At 38.5% G+C, this 20,321-nt stretch overlaps 1 protein-coding gene across 5 annotated transcripts in view; it reads left to right on the top strand.

Annotated features, from left to right (window-relative positions):
* The first annotated feature begins 377 nt into the window (after positions 1-377).
* ATRX (ATRX chromatin remodeler) overlaps positions 378-20,321 on the top strand; it is a 326,901-nt gene continuing 306,957 nt past the window's right edge. For 4 of the 5 annotated variants that reach the window (XM_039222723.1, XM_039222722.1, XM_039222721.1 and 1 more), the window contains exon 1: positions 378-595. In XM_039222723.1, coding sequence (XP_039078654.1) covers positions 576-595 — 20 coding nt within the window. In that variant the 5' untranslated portion in view covers positions 378-575. Of the gene's footprint in view, positions 596-1,270; positions 1,300-20,321 lie in introns of those variants that run through there. The other variant, XM_039222724.1, reaches the window with a different exon arrangement.

Genomic DNA, 20,321 nt, shown 5'->3' with positions numbered 1-20,321 from the left:
AAAGAGTAAGGATTGCACGGGATAACTCGAATAAAGGATTAGTTTAGTGCTGGTATATAGTAAACTCTCAATAAATGTAAGTTGTTGTTATTGTTTTATCAATATGTCAAAGAAAAGAGGATGGACCAAAAACCATTTTCAGAATAAAGTCAAAATACGTCACTAGCGCTTTCAGGTCACTGGGACTGAACTGGAACCCCTATGAGAAGGTTGAGTGGATCAAATGACGTAGACTGCCTTAGCAACAGGCCCCCAAAGAAGGTGAATTTCCGTGGCCAATAAGATTTTGAGCTGTGGAGGGAGTAGCCAATGGGAGACGGAAAGAGGAAGAGGGAGGACGCGCCAATTCTTCTGCCTGAGCCTCGGCCCAACAAAATGGCGGCGGTGGCGGCGTCGCTTTGTTTCCGCGGCTCCTGCGGCGGGGGCAGTGGTACCAGCCTCTGAGCTGTGGGGAGGATCCAGCACCAGCTATAGTGACGACTAAGAATCCATTGCATTTCTGTCGTAACCCGGCGCCGGAGAGTGCAAAGCGGCGCCCTACGGTCGTTGAAGCTACAAGGCGTTGAAGCGAAAACATGACTGCTGAGTCCATGAGGTAAAATACAACCCTGTTTCACGGGTCCCAGCGGTCTGGGCCTAAGCGCCTTCTGAGCCAGGTGTTTGGGAAAGCTTCAGCTTGGTGGGTTAGGCCTTTGTGTCGCTTAGCGGAAAGAGACATCATTTTCTCTTTAGGTGAGATTTTCGGAGTTTTAGCGGTAGGCTCTAACTGCGGGTGGGGGTGAGGGTGGGGGTGGGGGGGCGCGGCCTGGCGTGTTGAGCGCTTCCTTCAACCACCCCTAACCAGTGAAGCTTAGTTGGCCTCATCTAGTTTATTCTTTGGTGCCTGTGGAATTGAGATCCCTAAGCCGGAGGCTGTTTGGTATCCCGATCGTTCTTCCTAATCTTTGGGCCTGGAAACTGCGTGGGGAAGGAGAGGGGTTGGGGGGGGCGGCGGAGTGGGAAGAGGGGGAGGGGCAGGCGGGCGGGAGGATGTGAGATTCTGGGAGGATTTAGTGGCGTTTGGATAGCAGGATAAGGGAAATACCCCGGCTTTGTGGAATTTTTTTTTTCTGCAGCCCCTGGGGACAGGCTCTTTTTTGGGGGGTGAACGGGTGGGTCTTGCTAGATTTTACATTCCTTCTCTACTCCAGATCCTGAAGGGTATCCTTGGATTTATCTCTAGGCAGGAGGATACTAACGCAGGGTTTTGCTTCCAGAGGACCCCAGTATACTTTTTGTGACGTCCGGCTTTAATGAGTGGTAAGGCAGATCTCAAACGTTTCTCCACTTTCTGGGCAAATTTCGAGCAAAAGTAATTAGACCCTACTTTTAAAAAATTTACTCCGTGAGGGATGGGGAGCAGGTTAATGTGAGTTGATGGGAAGTAAGATTTATTGCAAAGGGAAGCTGTGCTTGGCAGGCCTCCTCTTACCAATCGAGCACGTTTATTAGGTTGAGGTTGTTTTTCTCTTTTGCTTCTGATTTGTCTCTTAGTAGTGTCTAAAAATAAGGGTTTTTAATATGACATGTATACCACTTTTACGCAGGCTTGCTTTTCAGGGGCTTTTTGACATCTGACTTTTCATCCCTGGTGAATTAAGTAATTTTTCTGTTCTGAAATACATCCTTGGCGCCTAGTGGCAAAATAAAACTATAGGGAGCGTGGATCAGAATTGCATGTTGGGAATGAGCCTGTGATATTAGGTCTATTTTTCTACATTAACAAGCAGTAGATAGAAGATGTTTTCCTTCCTTTGAGAAAAAAAAAATACACTTTAGTTCCTATTAGATCCCTAGCTGTGTAAAGATTTTAGTCTGTTTCTGAATTTGAGTTAATTGGTCCAACTGAAATAAACCTTTATAGGGTATTGGGCACATAAGAGTTACCCAGTAAAACTTGCTGATTATTAGGTGCTCACGTTCATATACAGGAAGGGTGTACCTTATAATTAAATATAATCTCCGGATTTTACTGAAACTCTCAAAAAAGGAGACCTCATTCATTCATTTTATGCCAGGGTCAGTTTTTATCATTGGTCTTGAATTTTGTAGATCTTGGTGGTAAGAGTAATAATCATAACTAAAATTGAGGGCTTATTGTTGATCTTAGTATAATCTTAATGCTCAAAACAACCCAATGGGGTAGGTCATCAGTGTTCCTCATTTTACAGAAGAGTAGGAAACTGAGGCATAAGGAGATCAAAAGAACTTGACTAAAGTTGTACAGCTTGTAATTGGTGGAGCTGGAATTGAACCTAGTCTTGACTCAAGAACTTATGTTCTTAACCACAAGGCATTAATGCCCTCTGGACCTGCTATGTCTAATGTGATTATGATCATTTTAATTTAGCCCAAGTATTACAGTGGAAGAAGTTCATTTTAGCTGCTACTGTGGTCCTTTGTTGTAGGTCTTTAAGTTTGTAGCTGTTAATAATATTTTGTCTTTTATGTACAGATGAGATAGTGAGAATAACTGAAACATTGAATTCTAGGAAAGCCCTGAGCCACATGAAAAATCCCTTGTAAAGAGCCACATACATTAATATTAATTTAAAAATGTATGATGCTCTCTGATTATTTACTGTGAAAGAGCTCCAAGTGGGTGTTGAGAACTGTCTCGGGCTAAGTGTCATTCATCCCAAGTCATAATCATAGTCAAAGGATAATCGGACAGGTAGTGCTTGATTGAGTTGAACCCACAATACTGAATTACTCTTGATTCTCTTCTAATGTGAGATAGAAATAGTATGGGCAATTTTATACATTATGGTTAATTTTAATTTACATAATAGTTCTAGATTTTTTTCTTCTTTTTAAAGTTTATTTATTTTGAGAGAGGAGGGGAGGGGCAGAGAGAGAGGGAGAGACAGAATCCCAAGCAGGCTCCGCACTGATAGTGGAGCCTGATGCAGGGCTAGAACTCTTGAACTGTGAGATCATGACCTGAGCTGAAATCAAGAGTTGGACACTTAACCAATGGAGTCCCCCAGGTGCCCTCCACAGATTTTTTATTCATTAGAACTTTTTTTGAGCACTTAAAAGTAGGAACAGAGGCGCCTGGGTGGCTCTGTTGGTTAAGAATCTGACTTTGGCTCAGGTCATGATCTCACAGTTTGTGAGTTCGAGCCTCACATTGGGCTCTGTGCTGACAGCTCGGAGCGTGGAGCCTGCTTCAGATTCTATGTCTCCTCTCTCTGCCCCTCCCCAACTTGTGCTCTGTCTCTCAAAAATAAATAAATGTAAAAAAAAGTTAAAAAATTTAAAAAAAATGAGGAACAAAGATTAGTTCTAATTTTTACTAGTGTTTATTAAAAAAAAAAAGAGATTTTCTATGATTCTGTGGTGGAAAAATAGCCAAAAGGCAAGAAGGGACGAAAATAAACTGATGAGCTGGCTAAATCATACACTGAGCAATCAGTAGCTCAGTTTTTAAAGGTTTTGTTATTGTTTTTAAAAGGCTTTTTGTTATGTATTTTATTTTAAATGAGATTGATTTGTTTCTTGAAATATTTGGCATTATGAAAGAACAGCTTCTGATTGGTAGATGAAATTTAATTTATTTTTGAATAAAGGTCTTAGAGATTTGATGGGACTTGTCATTCTAATCCTTATTGGCAGCTGATTACTTGAAAAGCTGACAGCAGTATAACTTGTCATTAGTCTTAAATTTTATTTCATTTTACTTTTTAATTTATTTATTTGTTTTGAAGTAAGCTCTGTGCCCAGCATGGGGCTTGAACTCAGCAACCAAGAGTGGCATGCTCCTCCAGCTGAGCCAGCCAAACACCCAATGGTCTTAAAATCTATTTTTAAAAACGTAATTAATTTTTAAGTGTTTATGTATTTATTTTGAGTGAGAGTGTGAATTTGAGAGAGAGGGAAGACAGAGAGAGAAAGAGAATCAGGCTCTGCACTGTCAGTGGGGCTCAATCTCAAGAACTCTGAGATCATGACCTCAGCCAAAATCAAGAGTTGGATACTCAACCACCTGAGCCACCCAGGCACCCCCCCCACCCCCGTCGCCCCCATGATCTTAAATTTCAAAAAGCAGAAGTTGTTGAAATGGAGAGATGCTGGGAACATGTCATGGAAAGTATCTTTTAGGATAGTAATTCACAATCAATTGCATATTAACCTAATTTTTGAAAAATATTATCTGTGAAATATTTACATTCCCAATAAGTGGAAAGTGTTAAGCCAGGCTCTGGAGGGGGAGTACGTGCAAATTTTACAAAAGGTTTTGAAAGCATTTAAATACCAGCTGTTTGATTATGTTGCTGATTGGGGTGAAAAGAAAAGACATTTGTGACGTTAATTTTGATCATGCCAATTCTCATTACTGGCAACCCTTCGTGTAATTGGCCATAAGGTTTCAGTTATATATTGTATTTCTAGAGATAAGTGTAGTACTTAAAGAAATTGCTATATAGATATAGGTGTGTGAAACAATTTTTCTGTAAGAAATTGTGTGTATATATGTGTCTTTCACTTTTGGAGTCTGAATACATTTATGGATTATATCAGACCATTCTTGGATTTACATGAAGTCCTTTCATCCAGACCTGGAGTGTTTTCTTGAGCATTGGCAAAAGCTGTTCAAATAGTTTAAGCCATTGAAAAATGATGTTTAGATTTTCTTTTAGGAATGTTGAATATAGTAGGACAGTAAAAGGACCATCAATCTAAGTAGGATTTCTCTGTACCTGTATGTTAGTGTTTATCTTATGATTGGTTTATGATCTTATGATTGGCTTAATAGCTGATATGCAAGCTATTTATCTTCCATTTCTCCATCTGTAAAATGGGAATAAGTTTAATAAATATTGATAAAGCCTGCAGTTGTTCTGGAGAAAGTAACATGGTTAGAACATTGGTTCTTAAAAGGCAATAAATTAAACGTCTGTGTGGTCTTTGTTAATTTTTAACTGTTTAGACTATATACAGGTCCTAAAATTAAAAGTTTGAGAACTACTAGTGTAGAGGAATGAAAATTGAACTCTGAGACAGATCTGGGTTTTCTAAGTATAGATCTTTTGCTTAACTTGTTGTAGGACCTTGGACAAATTTATCCCCTCTAGGCTTCTGTTTTGTCATTTGCAAAATGAACCTGTACTAGATGTTCTATAAGGTTATTAAAAAAAATAGGGGCACCTGGCTGGCTTAGTTGGTAGAGCATGCAACTCTTGATCTTGGGGTTGTGAGTTCAAGCCCCACATTGGGCATAAAGTTTAAAAAAAATAGTCCTGCTTATGTGAATGTCGAACATTTTTTAAATTTTACTTTGGGAGATACAAGAAGGGTAGTGATGAAGGGAAGTTTCTTTACCATGTATGCACATCTTATTTTGCTTAGAACTTATATGTTAGGATACAGGTGTTTTGTTGATAATAAAATGTGTAATTGTGTCATATACATAGATTTGTTCAAACATTGGAAACACTTTTTTTTTAACCTTTTATTTATTTCTGAGAGACAGAGAGAGAGAGAGAGACAGACAGAGAGAGACAGAGAGACAGCATGAGAAGGGGAGGGTCAGAGAGAGAGGGAGACGCAGAATCTGAAGCAGGCTCCAGGCTCTGAGCTAGCTGTCAGCACAGAGCCCGACATGGGGCTCGAACCCACAAACCGTGAGATCATGACCTGAGTCGAAGTCGGATGCTTAACCGACTGAGCCACCCAGGCACCCCAGCCATAGCAATAATTTCTTAAACAAATATTGTATAGAACAGTTACCAAGAAAGCTGGACTACAGATACCAAGAATGGCTACTTCAAGCCAACGTCTCAAGAGACATGAGCTGAAAATAGTGGCTACAGAGCACAATTCACAGAACCTTTTCACAGGGCAAAAAGCACAATTGGCTAAAACTAATAAAGATCTTTTCAAAAGTATCATCTCCAATCATAAAAGGGCAGAAATACAATAACACTGGATGTACTAACCTTTTAAAACAGAACATATCCTGAGCCACAATAACTATTGACAAACTTCTCAGCAAAAAGTGTTTCCTTTCCGGGGTGCCTGGGTGGCTCAGTCGGTTGGGCGGCCAACGCGGCGCAGGTCATGATCTCACGGTTTGTGAGTTCGAGCTCTGCAATCGAGCTCTGTGCTGACAGCTGGAGCCCGTTTCAGAGCCTGGAGACTGTTTCAGATTCTGTGTCTGCCTCTCTCTGACCCTTCCCTGCTCATGCTGTCTCTCTCTCTCTCTCAGAAATAAATAAAAAAAATTAAAAAAAAAATTATTGCTCTGGCAGTGGTGTTCATGTGTTTATATCCTATACTCTGTATTTTTTTTTAAATGTTTTATTTATTTCTAGGAGAGAGAGAGACAGCGTGAGCAGGGGAGGGTCAGAGAGAGAGGGAGTCACAGACTGAAACAGGCTCCGGGCTCTGAGCTGGCAGTCAGCACAGAGCCCGACGCGGGGCTTGAACCCACGAACCGCGAGATCATGACCTAAGCGAAAGTCGGACGCTTAACCGACTAAGCCACCCAGGCGCCCCATGTATTTTTTTTTAAATGTTTTATTTATTTCTAGGAGAGAGAGAGACAGCGTGAGCAGGGGAGGGTCAGAGAGAGAGGGAGTCACAGACTGAAACAGGCTCCGGGCTCTGAGCTGGCAGTCAGCACAGAGCCCGACGCGGGGCTTGAACCCATGAACCGCGAGATCATGACCTAAGCGAAAGTCGGACGCTTAACCGACTAAGCCACCCAGGCGCCCCTCTATACTCTGTATTTTGAGAGAATGCTTTCTTAGTTGATCAAGTACTTGAGTATCATCTAGGGGTCAGTCACTGTGCTAGGGTATGCAAGAGTTAGTAAGACAAAATTTCCACCTCCTGAAGGCATTATTAATCTAATGAGGGAGATATCAAGTAAATAAGTAGGTATAAAACAGTGCTAAAGTGGGGGTATATCGGTTTTACTGAGTATCAGAAATGAAGGAAGCCCTCATTTGGGGGATATCTAAGATTTACAGAAGAGATTGTTTCTGTATTGAGTCTTAAAGATGAGTTAGAAATTAAGGGTTGGCTGTGAAAAAGGGCTGCCCAGGCAGAGGGATTAGTTTGGTTAAAAGATTGGTCTTATATTCCATATAGCAGAGGAAATAAGACATGTACACGAATAGTTTTGAAGCAGGATATAAAGTGATAAATGCTGTCTTTGGTAAAAACTAAGTTCAGAGTAGGAAGATATTTCTGATGATGTCCAGGGAAGGCTTTATAGAGAAAGCATTTGAACATGGCCCTTGGAGAATGGGAGGATGGGTACAGTTTCGACAAAGAATACTAGGGGAGATTCCAGACATGAGATACAGCAGCTTGAGCAAAGGATTGTTGTATATGTTAGTGTTTCTATTTGGAAGCAGGTCAACTCAGAATTTTTAACTCAATTCCTGGAAAAATATTGTAAAACTTTTGTGTAATTTGTATGTTTTTTCCCCAGCTTTATTCAGATATAATTAATATTTAACATTGTGTAAGTTTAAGATGTACAACATGATGTTTTGATAGTTGTATATATTTTGAAATGTTTACCTCAAAATAAGGTTAGTTAACACCTTCTTCACCTTACATAACCATTTTTTTGTTGCTGTGGTGGTGAGAACGTTCAATATCTACAATTATGTAATACAGTATAGTTAACTATAGTCATCATGCTATATATTACATGTCCCGAATTTATTTATCTTCTAGTGCAATTTGTATGTTAACTTTTGTGGCTTGATGATTTTAGAAAAGCCTTGTAAATGAGTGTGATAATTTCATTTCAGAAGAGCTGTCAAAAGTATTTTCTACTTTCCTTAACGATTATGTAGAATTTAATGCACAGATTTTGATTGACTGTGGTTGTTCAAAATCTATCCTTAGTGGTCTTTATTTTGGTCATTTAAAGTGCTCAGTTGACTTTTGGGTAATACTTGATTTATAAAGGCCAAAATAAAAAATTATTTATTTCCGTGTAATACTGTATTTGGTATTTTGCTTATTTGAATTATATTCTTTTTTGTTTTTTTTGATAGCATTCCAGACATAGTTCTGGTATAATGCTTGTTTTGAAAATGTGTATATGTCCCAAAAAGATTGATAAATCAGGTAGCAATTTGAGCATAAGACAAAATTTGCATTTTCTTACGCAGGAGTTTGTCTGCATGGTCAGGGATCAGCAAATTTTGACCACCACCGAGTGGCCTGTTTTTGTAAATAAAATTCCTTTGGAACACACCCAAGCTCATTTGTTTATATTGTCTATGGATGCTTTTGTACCACAATCTCAGAGTGGAATATTTGCAACAAAGACCTAATGGCCCACAGAGCCTAAAATAGTTTCTATCTGGTCCTTTATGGAAAGAATTTTCCGTAGGTGAATACAGGAAACTACACCCAGCTGAACTGAAGCACATTAAATACATGCATATACATGAACACACCTCTCACCTCAAACTTCTGTTGGCTAACTTAGTTCATCCCTTGTGTTATGAGCCAGTCCCATCCACATCTGTTACAGTTTTCCGTCCTGATTTCAGATAACCCTCCTTCCATCATTTCACAGTAATTCATGAGCTGCAGCCCTTCTGATGTGCTTCCACAAGCAAACTTCAGGTCTTTTTAAGGTAAAGTGCTGTATTTATTTTGTATTGTGTATTTCTTAATCACTTAATGTGTAAACTGTTTAAAATTGTGCTATCATTTTAATTAGGTTTCTATCTTTAAAAAAATGTGTCACTGATGAAGTTTTTTGAGTGTTGTGCTTTTAAAAAAACATTTATTTTGAGAGAGAGATGCAGGGGAGGGGGAAGAGGTAAGGGGAGAAAGAGAATCCCAAGCAGGCTCTGGGCTGTCAGGGATGAGCCCGACGCCAGGCTCGAACCCATGAACCCTGAGATCCCTACCAGAGCTGAAATCAAGAGTCAAGTGCCGAACTGACTGAGCCACCCAGGCATCCCATTGTATGTTTTGCTTCTAACCCCATTTTCCCTATGAGTCCTGTGGTGTTAATTGCACAATTTTGAATAACCTGGTGATTTTTAGGAACTGATGTTAATGTGATTCTGAACTGAATGTAATTGTCATACTGCAAAAAGTACTAATTCATTCACAAAAATTTCTTGGACTCTGAAGATTTAATGAGTTAGTGGATGCAAAGCACTTAGGTTGGTGTCTAGGACATACTAATTTCTCAAATATTATTACTGATTACTATTACCATGTGCCAAGAACTGTTTAAAGTACTGCTTATGTGAACAAGACAAATTAATGCCTTGTCCCCATGGAACTTGCATTACAAAAAATTTTGTATTATGTATTTTGGCTAGTAACTTAGTCCTCCCATAAAAGACATTTTGGTGTTCTTATAAATAATACTTTAAAAATATCTATCCAGAGGTCAAAGACACTTACTTAAAATCACTTTCTAGTCATTGTTTTACTTATCTCCTGTAATATTTTATTGAATGATTTTTAAAATGTTTTTAATTTAATAACTGTAATCTCAGGAGATCTACCTTCAAGGAGACAGAGAATAATCTTTTTACTATATTTCAAAATAAAAAGTTAAAAATTGTAAATTCAAACATAATTTGCAAAAATAGTATGCAGATTCTCATAGATCCTTCACTCAGGTTTAGCAAATAGTAATATTTTACATCTGCTTAATCATTCTCTCTATATTATTTTTCTGAGTCATTTGAGAGTAAATTGCAGACCTGATGCTCCTTTACCCCTGAATACTTCAATATATATTTCGCCCAAACAGGAATTTTCTCTTATGTAACCTCAGTATAGTTAGCAAAATTAGAGATCAACATTGATACAGTACTATTTTTACTCTGCAGACCTTATTCAATATGTTTTGCCAGTTGCTTCATACTGTCCTTCATAGTGAAAGACAAAAAATTCTTTTTTTCTGGTCCAGCATCCAATTCTGGAACATGCATTACATTTCATTGTCATGTGTCTTTAATCTTTACTCTGGAGCACTATTCCTTGCTTTCTCTCCACCCCTCCCTTTATGTACTTTTGAAGAATACAGAGACGTTAATTTGGGTTTGTTTGATACTTCCTTCTGATCATGTATTTTGCTAGAAATATTGTGGTGTGATGTGTCTTTCTGAGCACATTTTATCAGGAGGCACATGGTATCTTTACTCTTACTATATTTAAACATTTTTTTCTTTAAGCTTTTTTAAAGTTTATTTATTTATTGAGAGACAAGAGACAGAGAGAGAGTGCGAATGGCATAGGGGAAGAGAGAGAAGGGAGAGAGAATCCCAAGCAGGCTCTGCACTGGCAGCCCCATATGGGGCTCCAACCATGAGATCATGATCTGAACTGAAAATAAGAGTCAGATGCCTAACCAACTGAGCCACCCAGGCACCTCTAAAATGCTTTTTCTTTTCATACTAAGATTATCACTCCTTGCAATTTAATTTAGATATTTGGAGCTAGGTTTGGTTAATTTCTAGAGTGTTGGGGAGAATTTGCTGACCTCTTACTGTTTTTCTTTTTTGTTTTTCCCTTTCCACCTTCCTTATGTATCCCCCAAATTCAAAACCAACAAAACACCCTATTTGTGAATTTTCTTTGTGTATTCTGAGTGCTAAAACTAGAGAATCAAGAGTGAATGTTTCATATTAAAGTGACTACACCTGTTCCTTGTTAAGTATATGAAATAATACATTTCTTTCAGAAGCTGACTATATATAGAGTGTGCAACACAGCTTACTGAATATATAAGTTTAGAGACAGAAGCGAAGATACTGGAAGGTAAAATGACTTCAGGTGGTTTTTATTTTTTTAATTCTTAACAAATCACCACTCTTTTCAGGAATCTCTGAGGAGATTATTTTCATTAAAATTTTTTTTAATGTTTATTTTATTTTAGAGATAGAGCAACAGAGTGCAGAATGCAAGCAGAGGAGGGGCAGAGAGAGAGACAGAGAGAGAGAGAAAGAGAGAGAGAGAATGAATCTGAAGTAGACTCCAAGCTCTGAGCTGTCACAGAGCCTGATGCAGGGCTTGAACTCACGAACCCGGCAGATCATGACCTGAGTTGAAGTTGGACACTTAACCAACTGAGTCACCCAGGCGTCCCTAGATTCTTTTCATTTTATTTTATTTATTTATTATTAAAAATTTTTTTTAAATAGTTTATTGTCAAGTTGGTTTCCATATAACTCAGTGCTCATTTTAATCAGCATTTATTACAAGGCAATTTGTTTTTTCCTACATGGGAAAAAGAGATAAACCCAGACCAGTTTCCTCCTCTGAGGAGCTTACACTCCAGTGGAGATTTTTTAAACAAGGAACTATAAGCAGATGTGTTGCTTATTATAAAGGAAGTAAAAGAAAATTCAGTGGAAGAGATGTGTTAAGACTGGAAAGTCATGTGTGAATTGTCTTGCAGAGAGCTTTGAATGCTATGCTTAGGAGTTTCATACTTTATCCTTATTTATAAACACGGGAAGCCTTTGAATATTTTGAGCATGGGGTGACATATTTGAGTCTCTACTCATACCAATTAGTGGTCATATTGAGAGGATAGAACAGTCTTTTAGACAAGGAATATATTTAAGAAAATATAGGCATATATGTTCAACTCCCATTCCCCCTAAAAATATAGTAGCACGTGCTAAGTACCAGCTGAGTGCTACTGACATAGATGGGATAAGAACATAGTGGTTTTACTTGAATCAGGGTTAGAATGAACTTTGATAAAGGTGGAATTTCAAGGCGGAAAGGATGACTTCTGGGAATTTCTTCCTCCTTCTTCCTCATTCCACTAGATATTAAAAGATTTAAATAACTTGTATTCCTAAATACTGCTTATTGTATTATCATTTGTCTCTAACATCTGAATTCTAAGCAATTACCTGACTATTGTGGAAGGAAGCTAAGGTTACCTGCCTGGCTTGAAGGATAAACTGTGGAAACAGGTGCTGTTTTCTGGCTTTAAAATCTAAATGTCTTAAAATTCTATTTTTTTTTCCTATAGGGAAAGAGAACCCTAGTTCTCACCTGAAGTCTCTTTTCTTATATCTCCTTACAACAGGAATAAAACTTTTTGCTTCGCTTTCTTGCTCTTGCCACATTCTTTGCCTCTTGTCTCCATTTGAAGACTGCCTTTGAAGATGGGGTGTGGTATATCATTGGAATGAACTGTGTTTAATAAAGCAGGCGTCAGTGTGTCAAGTAAGATGAAACGTTTTTTGAAAGTTTTAGTAATTTGGCCCACATGAAAATGGTGACGTTTACTGCAATTTAATTTTTATTTAGAGTATTACGTAGAGACCACTCTTCAAACATAAGGCAAAATGCAGACCGTATTCACATATTGCTGCTTTATTACAAATTTTTAATTACTTATTTCCATTAGAGCATTTATACTTTTATATTAAAAAAATAGAATGGAATGTTATTAGTCCTCCATTGTTTCTTTTTTTTTTTTTTAAATGTTTTATTTATTTCTAGGAGAGAGAGAGAGACAGCGTGAACAGGGGAGGGTCAGAGAGAGAGGGAGTCACAGACTGAAACAGGCTCCAGGCTCCGAGCTGGCAGTCAGCAGAGAGCCCGACGCGGGGCCCGAACCCACGAACCGCGAGATCATGACCTAAGCGAAAGTCGGACGCTTAAGTGACTAAGCCACCCAGGCGCCCCAGTCCTCCATTGTTTCTTAAATGTTTTAGAAAGCTTGACATTTTCATACAGATTCTGAATTGTTTTTATTTGCCCAAGTATGTACTGTTGGTACTGAGCCTAATAAAACCAGAAAATTTTAGGTTCTGCCCTTAAGTGCTTTTAAGACTAAAGATAAATAACACAAGACAAGAAAATAATTAATAAATCACCGAAATATATTTCCCTGGCAGTAAATGTGGCAAATAAATAGATAGCTTATACATGTATACATACGAACTTTCAAAACAGATTTTAGAGATTTTTCTACGCTGGAAGGGAGAATGGTAATGGATAAATGTCATTGCTGCCAACCTTGTTATTTTTTGTGTCTTTCTTTTCTGTTTTTTTCTCATGTCTTTTCTGTTGTGATAAAATACACTTAACATAAAATTTAGCATTTTAGCCACTTTTTTTTCCATTTCCCTTTTATTTATTTATCATTATTATTTTTTTTACAAATAGTTTATTGTCAAGTTGGTTTCCATACAACACCCAGTGCTCATCCCCACAAGTTCCCTCCTCCATGCCCATCTCTTCCCTCCCCCCACACCCATCAGCCCTCAGTTTGTTCTCAGTATTCAAGAGTCTTTCATGGTTTGCCTCTCTCCCTCTCCCCCACTATTTCCCCCCTTCTTCGACCCCACAGTCCTCGATAAGTTCCTCCTAATCCTCCTATACGTGCAAACATATGGTATTTGTCCTTCTCTGCCTGACTTATTTCGCTCAGCATAACACCCTCAGGGTCCATCCACGTTGCGATACATGGCCAGATTTCGTTCTTTCTCATTGCCATGTAGTATTCCATTGTATAGATAAACTACATCTTCTTGATCCATTCATCCATAGATGGACACTTAAGCTCTTTCCATGTTTTGGGTATTGTGAAGAGTGCTGCTATGAACATTGGGGTACATGTGCTCCTATGCATCAGCACTCCTATATCCTCTGGGTAAATTCCTAGCAGTGCTATTGCTGGGTCATAGGGGAGTTCTATTGTTAACTTTTTGAGGAACCTCCACACTGTTTTCCAGAGGGGCTGCACCAGTTTACATTCCCACATTTTAACCACTTTAAAGTGCACAATTCAGTGGCATTAAGTACGTTAAATGTATTTACAATGTTGTGCAGCCGTCATTGTTGCTAATTTTGGGACATTTCCTTTACCCCAAAAAGAATCCCTGTAACTCCCAATGTTCTGCATCATCATGCAACCATTATCTCTGTCCAATTCCAGAACTTTTCCATCATCTCAAACTGAAACGTCACTCTGTCCATTAAACAATAACTTTTCATTCCCTTCTCCCTTAAGTCCCTGGTAACTACTATTTCACTTTCTGTCTCTGATTTTAACTATTCTAGATACTTCTATATAAGTGGAATTGTACAATATTTGTTTTTCTGTGTTTAGCTTATTTTATATAGCATAATGTCTTCAAGATTCTTCCATTTTGTAACATTTATCAGAATTTCATTCCTTTTTCAGGCTGAATAATATTCCATTCAATATGTATGTATGTTATGTACCACATTTAGTTTATCCATTTATTCATCTGTTGATGGAAATTTGGGTTGTTTTCATCTCGGCTGCTATGCATAGTGCTTCTGTGAATATTGGTGTACAGATGTCTAATTTGAGTCTCTACTTTCAGTTCTTTTGGATATGTACCTAGAAGTGAAACTGTAGGTTTAATCTCTTGATGAACCACTAAACTATTTTCCAGGGTGGCTGCACTGCACTGTTTTACATTCGCAGATTCCCACTTGTGTTGTAGAAGGGTAACAATTTTTTTTTGTTTTTTTTTTAAGTTTATTTACTTATTTTGAGAGAGAGAGAGAAGGAGTGTGTGCACAAGTGGGGGAGGAGGCAGAGAGAAAGAAAATTCCAAGCAGGCTCCTCACTGTCAGTGTAGAGCCCAATGTGGGGCTCAAACCAACAAACCTGTGAGATCATGACCTGAGCTGAAGTTGGATGCTTAACCGACTGAGCCACCCAGCTGTCCTTATTATTACTATTTTTTTAAAGGAGCTACCTGTCCCTTCTTTTTTTTTTTTTAAAAAAGTTTATTTATTTATTTTGAGAGAGAGACAGCACAAGTAGGGGAGGGGCAGAGAGGAAGAGAGAGAGAATCCCAAGCAGGCTCCACACTGCCAGTGCAGAGCTTGATGTGGGGCTCAAACCCATGAAGTCATGAGGTCATGACCTGAGCTGACCCAAGAGTTAGATGCTTAATGGACTGAGCACCCAGGCTCCCTTCTTTTGTCTTTTAGAAAAATGAGCTAATACAGTTTATTGTATTTTAGAATGACGTTAATTAAAAAAATTTTTTAACGTTTATTTAGTTTTGAGAGAAAGATAGCATGAACAGAAGAGGGGCAGAGGGAGAGAGAGAGTGAGAAAGAGAGAGAGACAGAGACAGACAGAGACAGAGACAGAATGAGAAAGAATCCAAAGTGGGCTCTAGGCTTCAAGTTGTCAGCACAAAGCTTGACATGGGGCTTGAACTCACGAACTGTAAGAGATCATGACCTGAGCCGAAGTTGGACGCTTAACCGACTGAGCCACCCAGGCGCCCCAGATTTAGGTTAATTAAAAAAATTTAGTTGACTATGTCAGCTATACTCAAATTAAAAAAATTAGTTGACAAGTAAGAAACTAAAATGAAATAGGACTAAGAGGTACAAACTTCCAGTTATAAAATAAATAAGTCATGGAGATGCAAAGTACAGCATAAGTAATATCATAAGAGTGTAACAATGTTGTTTGGTAAGAGATGGTTACTACACTTAACCATGGCAAGCACTGAGTAATGTATAGAATTGTTGAATCATGTTGTACACATGAAATTAGGATTAAACACTGTATATACTATTTATACTTAAATATTTTCTTTCTTTTTTAAATTTTAAAATGTTTTATAAATTTCAGAGAGAGAGAGAGAGAGAGAGCGTGAGCAGGGGAGGGTCAGAGAGAGAGGGAGACACAGAATCTAAATCAGGCTCTAGGCTCTGAGCTGTCAGCACAGAGCCCGACGCGGGGCTCAAACCCACGAACTGCGAGATCATGACCTAAGTTGAATTGAGATGCTTAACCGACTAAGCCACCCAGGCACCTCTGTTTTTTTTCTTTGTTTTTTTTTTTTTAAATAATAGCCATACTAACAGATGTGGAGTGTTACCTCATTGTAGTTTTGATTTGTATTTCCGTAATGACCAGTGATGTAAAGTTTCTTTTCATGTGTTTATTGGCCACTTGGATATCTTCTTTTTATTTATTTATTATTATTTTATTATTATTATTATTTTTACAAATAGTTTATTGTCAAATTGGTTTCCATATAATACCCAGTGCTCATCCCCACAAGTGCCCTCCTCCATGCCCATCTCCCCCCTCCCCCCCCACACCCATCAGTCCTTAGTTTGTTCTCAGCATTCAAGAGTCTCTCATGGTTTGCCTCTCTCCCTTTCCCCCCTTCTTCTCCCCCTTGTTCCTCCGTTAAGTTCCTCCTAATCCTCCTATACATGCAAACATATGATATTTGTCCCTCTCTCTCTGACTTACTTTGCTCAGCGTAACACCCTCAAGGTCCATCCATGTTGCTACACATGGCCAGATTCCACTGTTTCTCATTGCCATGTAGTATTCCATCGTATAGATAAACCACATCTTCTTGATCCATTCGTCCGTGGATGGACACTCAGGCTCTTTACATGTTTTAGCTATTGTGGAGAGTGCTGCTATGAACACTGGGGTACATGTGCTCCTATGCCTCAGCATTTCTGTATCTCTTGGGTAAATTCCTAGCAGTGCTATTGCTGGGTCATAGGGGAGTTCTATTGTTAATTTCCTGACGAACCTCCATACTGTTTTCCAGAAGGGCTGTACCAGTTTTACATTCCTACCAACAGGGTAGGAGGGTGCCCGTTTCTCCACATCCTCGCCAGCATCTAGAGTTCTCTGATTTGCTTATTTTCGCCACTCTGACTGGCATGAGGTGGTATCTCAGTGTGGTTTTGATGTGTATTTCCCTGATGAGGAGGGATGCTGAACATCATTTCATGTGTCTGTTGGCCATCTGGATGTCCTCTTTGGAGAAGTGTCTGTTCCAATCTTCTGCCCATTTCTTTACTGGGTTGTTTGTTTTTCGGGTGTGGACTTTGGTGAGTTCCTTAAAGATTTTGGATAATAACCCTTTATCTGATATGTCATTTGCAACTATGTTTTCCAATTCTGTTGGTTGCCTATTAGTTTTGTGGATTGTTTCCTTTGCCGTGCAGAAGCTTTTAATCTTGGTGAGGTCCCAATGATTTATTTTTGTTTGCTCTTGTTTCCCTAGCTTTTGGGGATGTGTCAAGTAAGAAATGGCTGCGGTAGAGGTCAAGGAGGTTGTTTCCGGCTTTCTCCTCTAGGGTTTTGATAGTTTCCTGTCTCACGTTCAGGTCCTTTATCCATTTTGAGTTTCTTTTTGTGTATGGTGTGAGAAATTGATCTAGTTTCAATCTTCTTTATGTCGCTGTCCAGTTCTCCCGACACCATCTGTTAAAGAGGCTGTCTTTTTTCCATTGGATGTTCTTTCCTGCTTTGTCAAAGATTACTTGGCTGTATTCCTTTGGGTCCAGCTCTGATTTCTCAATTCTGTTCCATCGGTCTATGTGTCTGTTTTTGTGCCAATACCATACTGTCTTGATGATGACAGCTTTGTAGTAGAAGCTAAAGTCTGGGATGGAGATAACTCCCTTTTGGGTTTACTTCTTCAATATTACTTTGGCTATTCGGGGTCTTTTGTGGTTCCATACAAATGTTAGGATAGTTTGTTCTAGTTTTAAGAAGGATGCTGGTGCAATTTTGATTGGAATTGCATTGAATGTGTAGGTTACTTTGGGTAGTAATGACATTTTAACTATGTTTATTCATGAGCATGGAATGTTTTTCCACTTCTTCGTGTCTTATTCAATTTCTTTCATAAGTTTTCTATAGTTTTCATCATATAGATCTCTTGCATCCTTGGTTAGGTTTATTCCTTGGTATTTTTGTGCAATATTTATGCAATTGTGAATGGGATCAGCTTCTTGATTTCTCTTTCTCTTGCTTCATTATTGGTGTATAAAAATGCAACCGATTTCTGTACGTTGATTTTGTACCCTGCAACTTGGCTGAATTCTTGAATCAGTTCTAGTAGGCTTCTGGTGGAGTCTGCCAGATTTTCTACGTAGAGTATCATGTCGTCTGCAAAAAGTGAAAGCTTGACTTCTTCTTTGCCAATTCTGATGCCTTTGATTTCCTTTTGTTGTCTGATGGCTGATGCTAGGACTTCCAGCACTATGTTAAACAACAGTGGTGAGAGTGGACATCCCTGTTGTTTCCTGATCTCAGGGGGAAAGCTCTCAGTTTTTCCCCCGTTGAGGATGATATTCGCTGAGGGCTTCTCATAGATGGTTTTTGTGATGTTTAAGTAGGTTCCTTCTATCCCAGCTTTCTCAAGGGTCTTTATTAAGAAGGGATGCTGTATTTTGTCAAATGCTTTTTCTGCATCTATTGACAGGATCATATGGTTTTTATCTTTTCTTTTGTTGATGTGATGTATCCCATTGATTTGCGAATGTTGAACCAACCCTGTAACCCAGGAATGAATCCCACTTGATCTTTGTGGATAATTCTTTTTATGTGCTTTTGGATTCGATTTGCAAGGATCTTGTTGAGGATTTTTGCATCCGTATTCATCAAGGATATTGGCCTGTAGTTCTCTTTTTTTGCTGGATCTCTGTCTGGTGTGGGAATCAGAGTGATGCTGGCTTCCTAAATGAGTCCAGGAGTTTTCTTTTGATTTCTGTCTTTTAGAATAGCTTGAGGAGAATTGGTATTATTTCTGTTTTAAACGTCTGGTAGAATTCCTCAGGGAAGCCATCAAGTCCAGGCCTGTTGTTGGGAGATTTTTGATAAGTGATTCGATTTCTTCACTCGTTCTCTATTTCTTCATGTGTGAATTTTGGTAGTGAGTGTGTGTTTAGGAATTTGTCCATTTCTTCTAAGTTGTCCAATTTGTTGGCATATATTTTTTCGTAGTATTCCCTGATAATTGCTTGTATTTCTGAGGGCTTGGTTGTAATAAGTCCATTTTCATTCATGATTTTGTCTATTTGGGTGCTCTCTCTTTTCTTTTTGAGAAGCCTGGCTAGGGGTTTGTCAATTTTGTTTATTTTTTCAAAAAAACCAACTCTTGGTTTCATGGATCTGTTCAGTTGTTTCTTTGGTCTCTATGTTGTTTATTTCTGCTCTGATTGTTACTATTTCTCTTCTGCTTCTGGGTTTGGGGTGTTCTTGTAGCTCTCCCTCTAGTTCCTTTAGGTGACCTGTTATATTTTGGACTTGCGCTTTTTCTAATTTCTTGAAATAGACCTGGAGTGCAATGTACTTTCCTCTTAGGACTGCCTTTGCCACATCCCATAGATTTTGGATTGTTGTGTTTTCATTTTCATTTGTTTCCATATATTTTTAAATTTCTTCTCCAATTGCCTGATGGGCCCATTCATTCTTTAGTAGGGTGTTCTTTAACCTCCATGTTTTTGGAGGTATTCCAGACTTCTTCCTGTGATTGAAATCAAGTTTCAAAGCATTATGATCTGAGAGTGTGCATGGTATGATCTCAATTCTTTTATAGTTATTCAGGGCTGCTCTATGTCCCAGTATGTGATCTATCTTGGACAGTGTGCCATGCGCACTTGAGAAGAAAGTAAATTCCCTGGCCTCAGGATGTAGAGTTGTAAATATATCTGTCAGATCCATCTGGTCCAATGTGTCTTTCAAGTCCATTATTTCTTTAGTGTTTTTCTGTCTGGTTGACCTATCCATTGCTGTAAGTGGTTTATTAAAGTCCCCTGCTGTTAGCACAATCTTATCTATAAGCTTGTTTCTGTTTGTGATTCATTGTTTTAAATATTCAGGTACTCCCATATTCGGTGCATAGACATTTATGATTGTGAGTTCTTCCTGATGGATAGAGCCTGTAATTATTATGTAATGCCCTTCTTGATCTCTTGTTATTGTCTTTAATTTAAAGTCCAGTTTGTCTGATATAAGTATAGCTACTCCGGCTTTCTTTTGATTTCCTGTAGCATGATATATATTTCTCCATCCCCTTACTTTTAATCTGAAGGTATCTTCCAGTTTAAAATGAGTTTCTTGTAGACAGCATATAGATGAATTTTGTTTTTTAATCCATTCTGCTACCGTATGTCTTTTGATTGGAGCATTCAGCCCATTTACATTCAGTGTTATTATTGAAATATGTGGGTTTAGAGTCTTTGTGTCCTTTGTGGGATTCATGTCTGTGGTGGTGTCTCTGGTATCTTTGTTCCTTGCAACATTTCCTTCAGATCATCCCCTTCAGGATTTTTTATAGGGCTGGCTTAGTGGTGACAAATTCTTTCAATTTTTGTTTATTTAGAAAGACTTTCATCTCTCCTTCTATTTTGAATGACAGACTTGCTGGATAGAGGATTCTTGGCTGCATATTTTTTCTGTTCATCACATTGAAGATCTCCTGCCATTCCTTTCTGGCCTGCCAAGTTTCAGTAGATAGGTCTGTTACCACTCTGATAGGTTTCCCTTT

The sequence above is a fragment of the Hyaena hyaena genome, unplaced genomic scaffold (genome assembly GCF_003009895.1).
Source record: "Hyaena hyaena isolate Hyena2069 unplaced genomic scaffold, ASM300989v1 scaffold_1181, whole genome shotgun sequence".
Lineage (NCBI taxonomy): Eukaryota > Metazoa > Chordata > Mammalia > Carnivora > Hyaenidae > Hyaena > Hyaena hyaena.
This window is presented reverse-complemented; position numbering and strand designations above follow the sequence as displayed.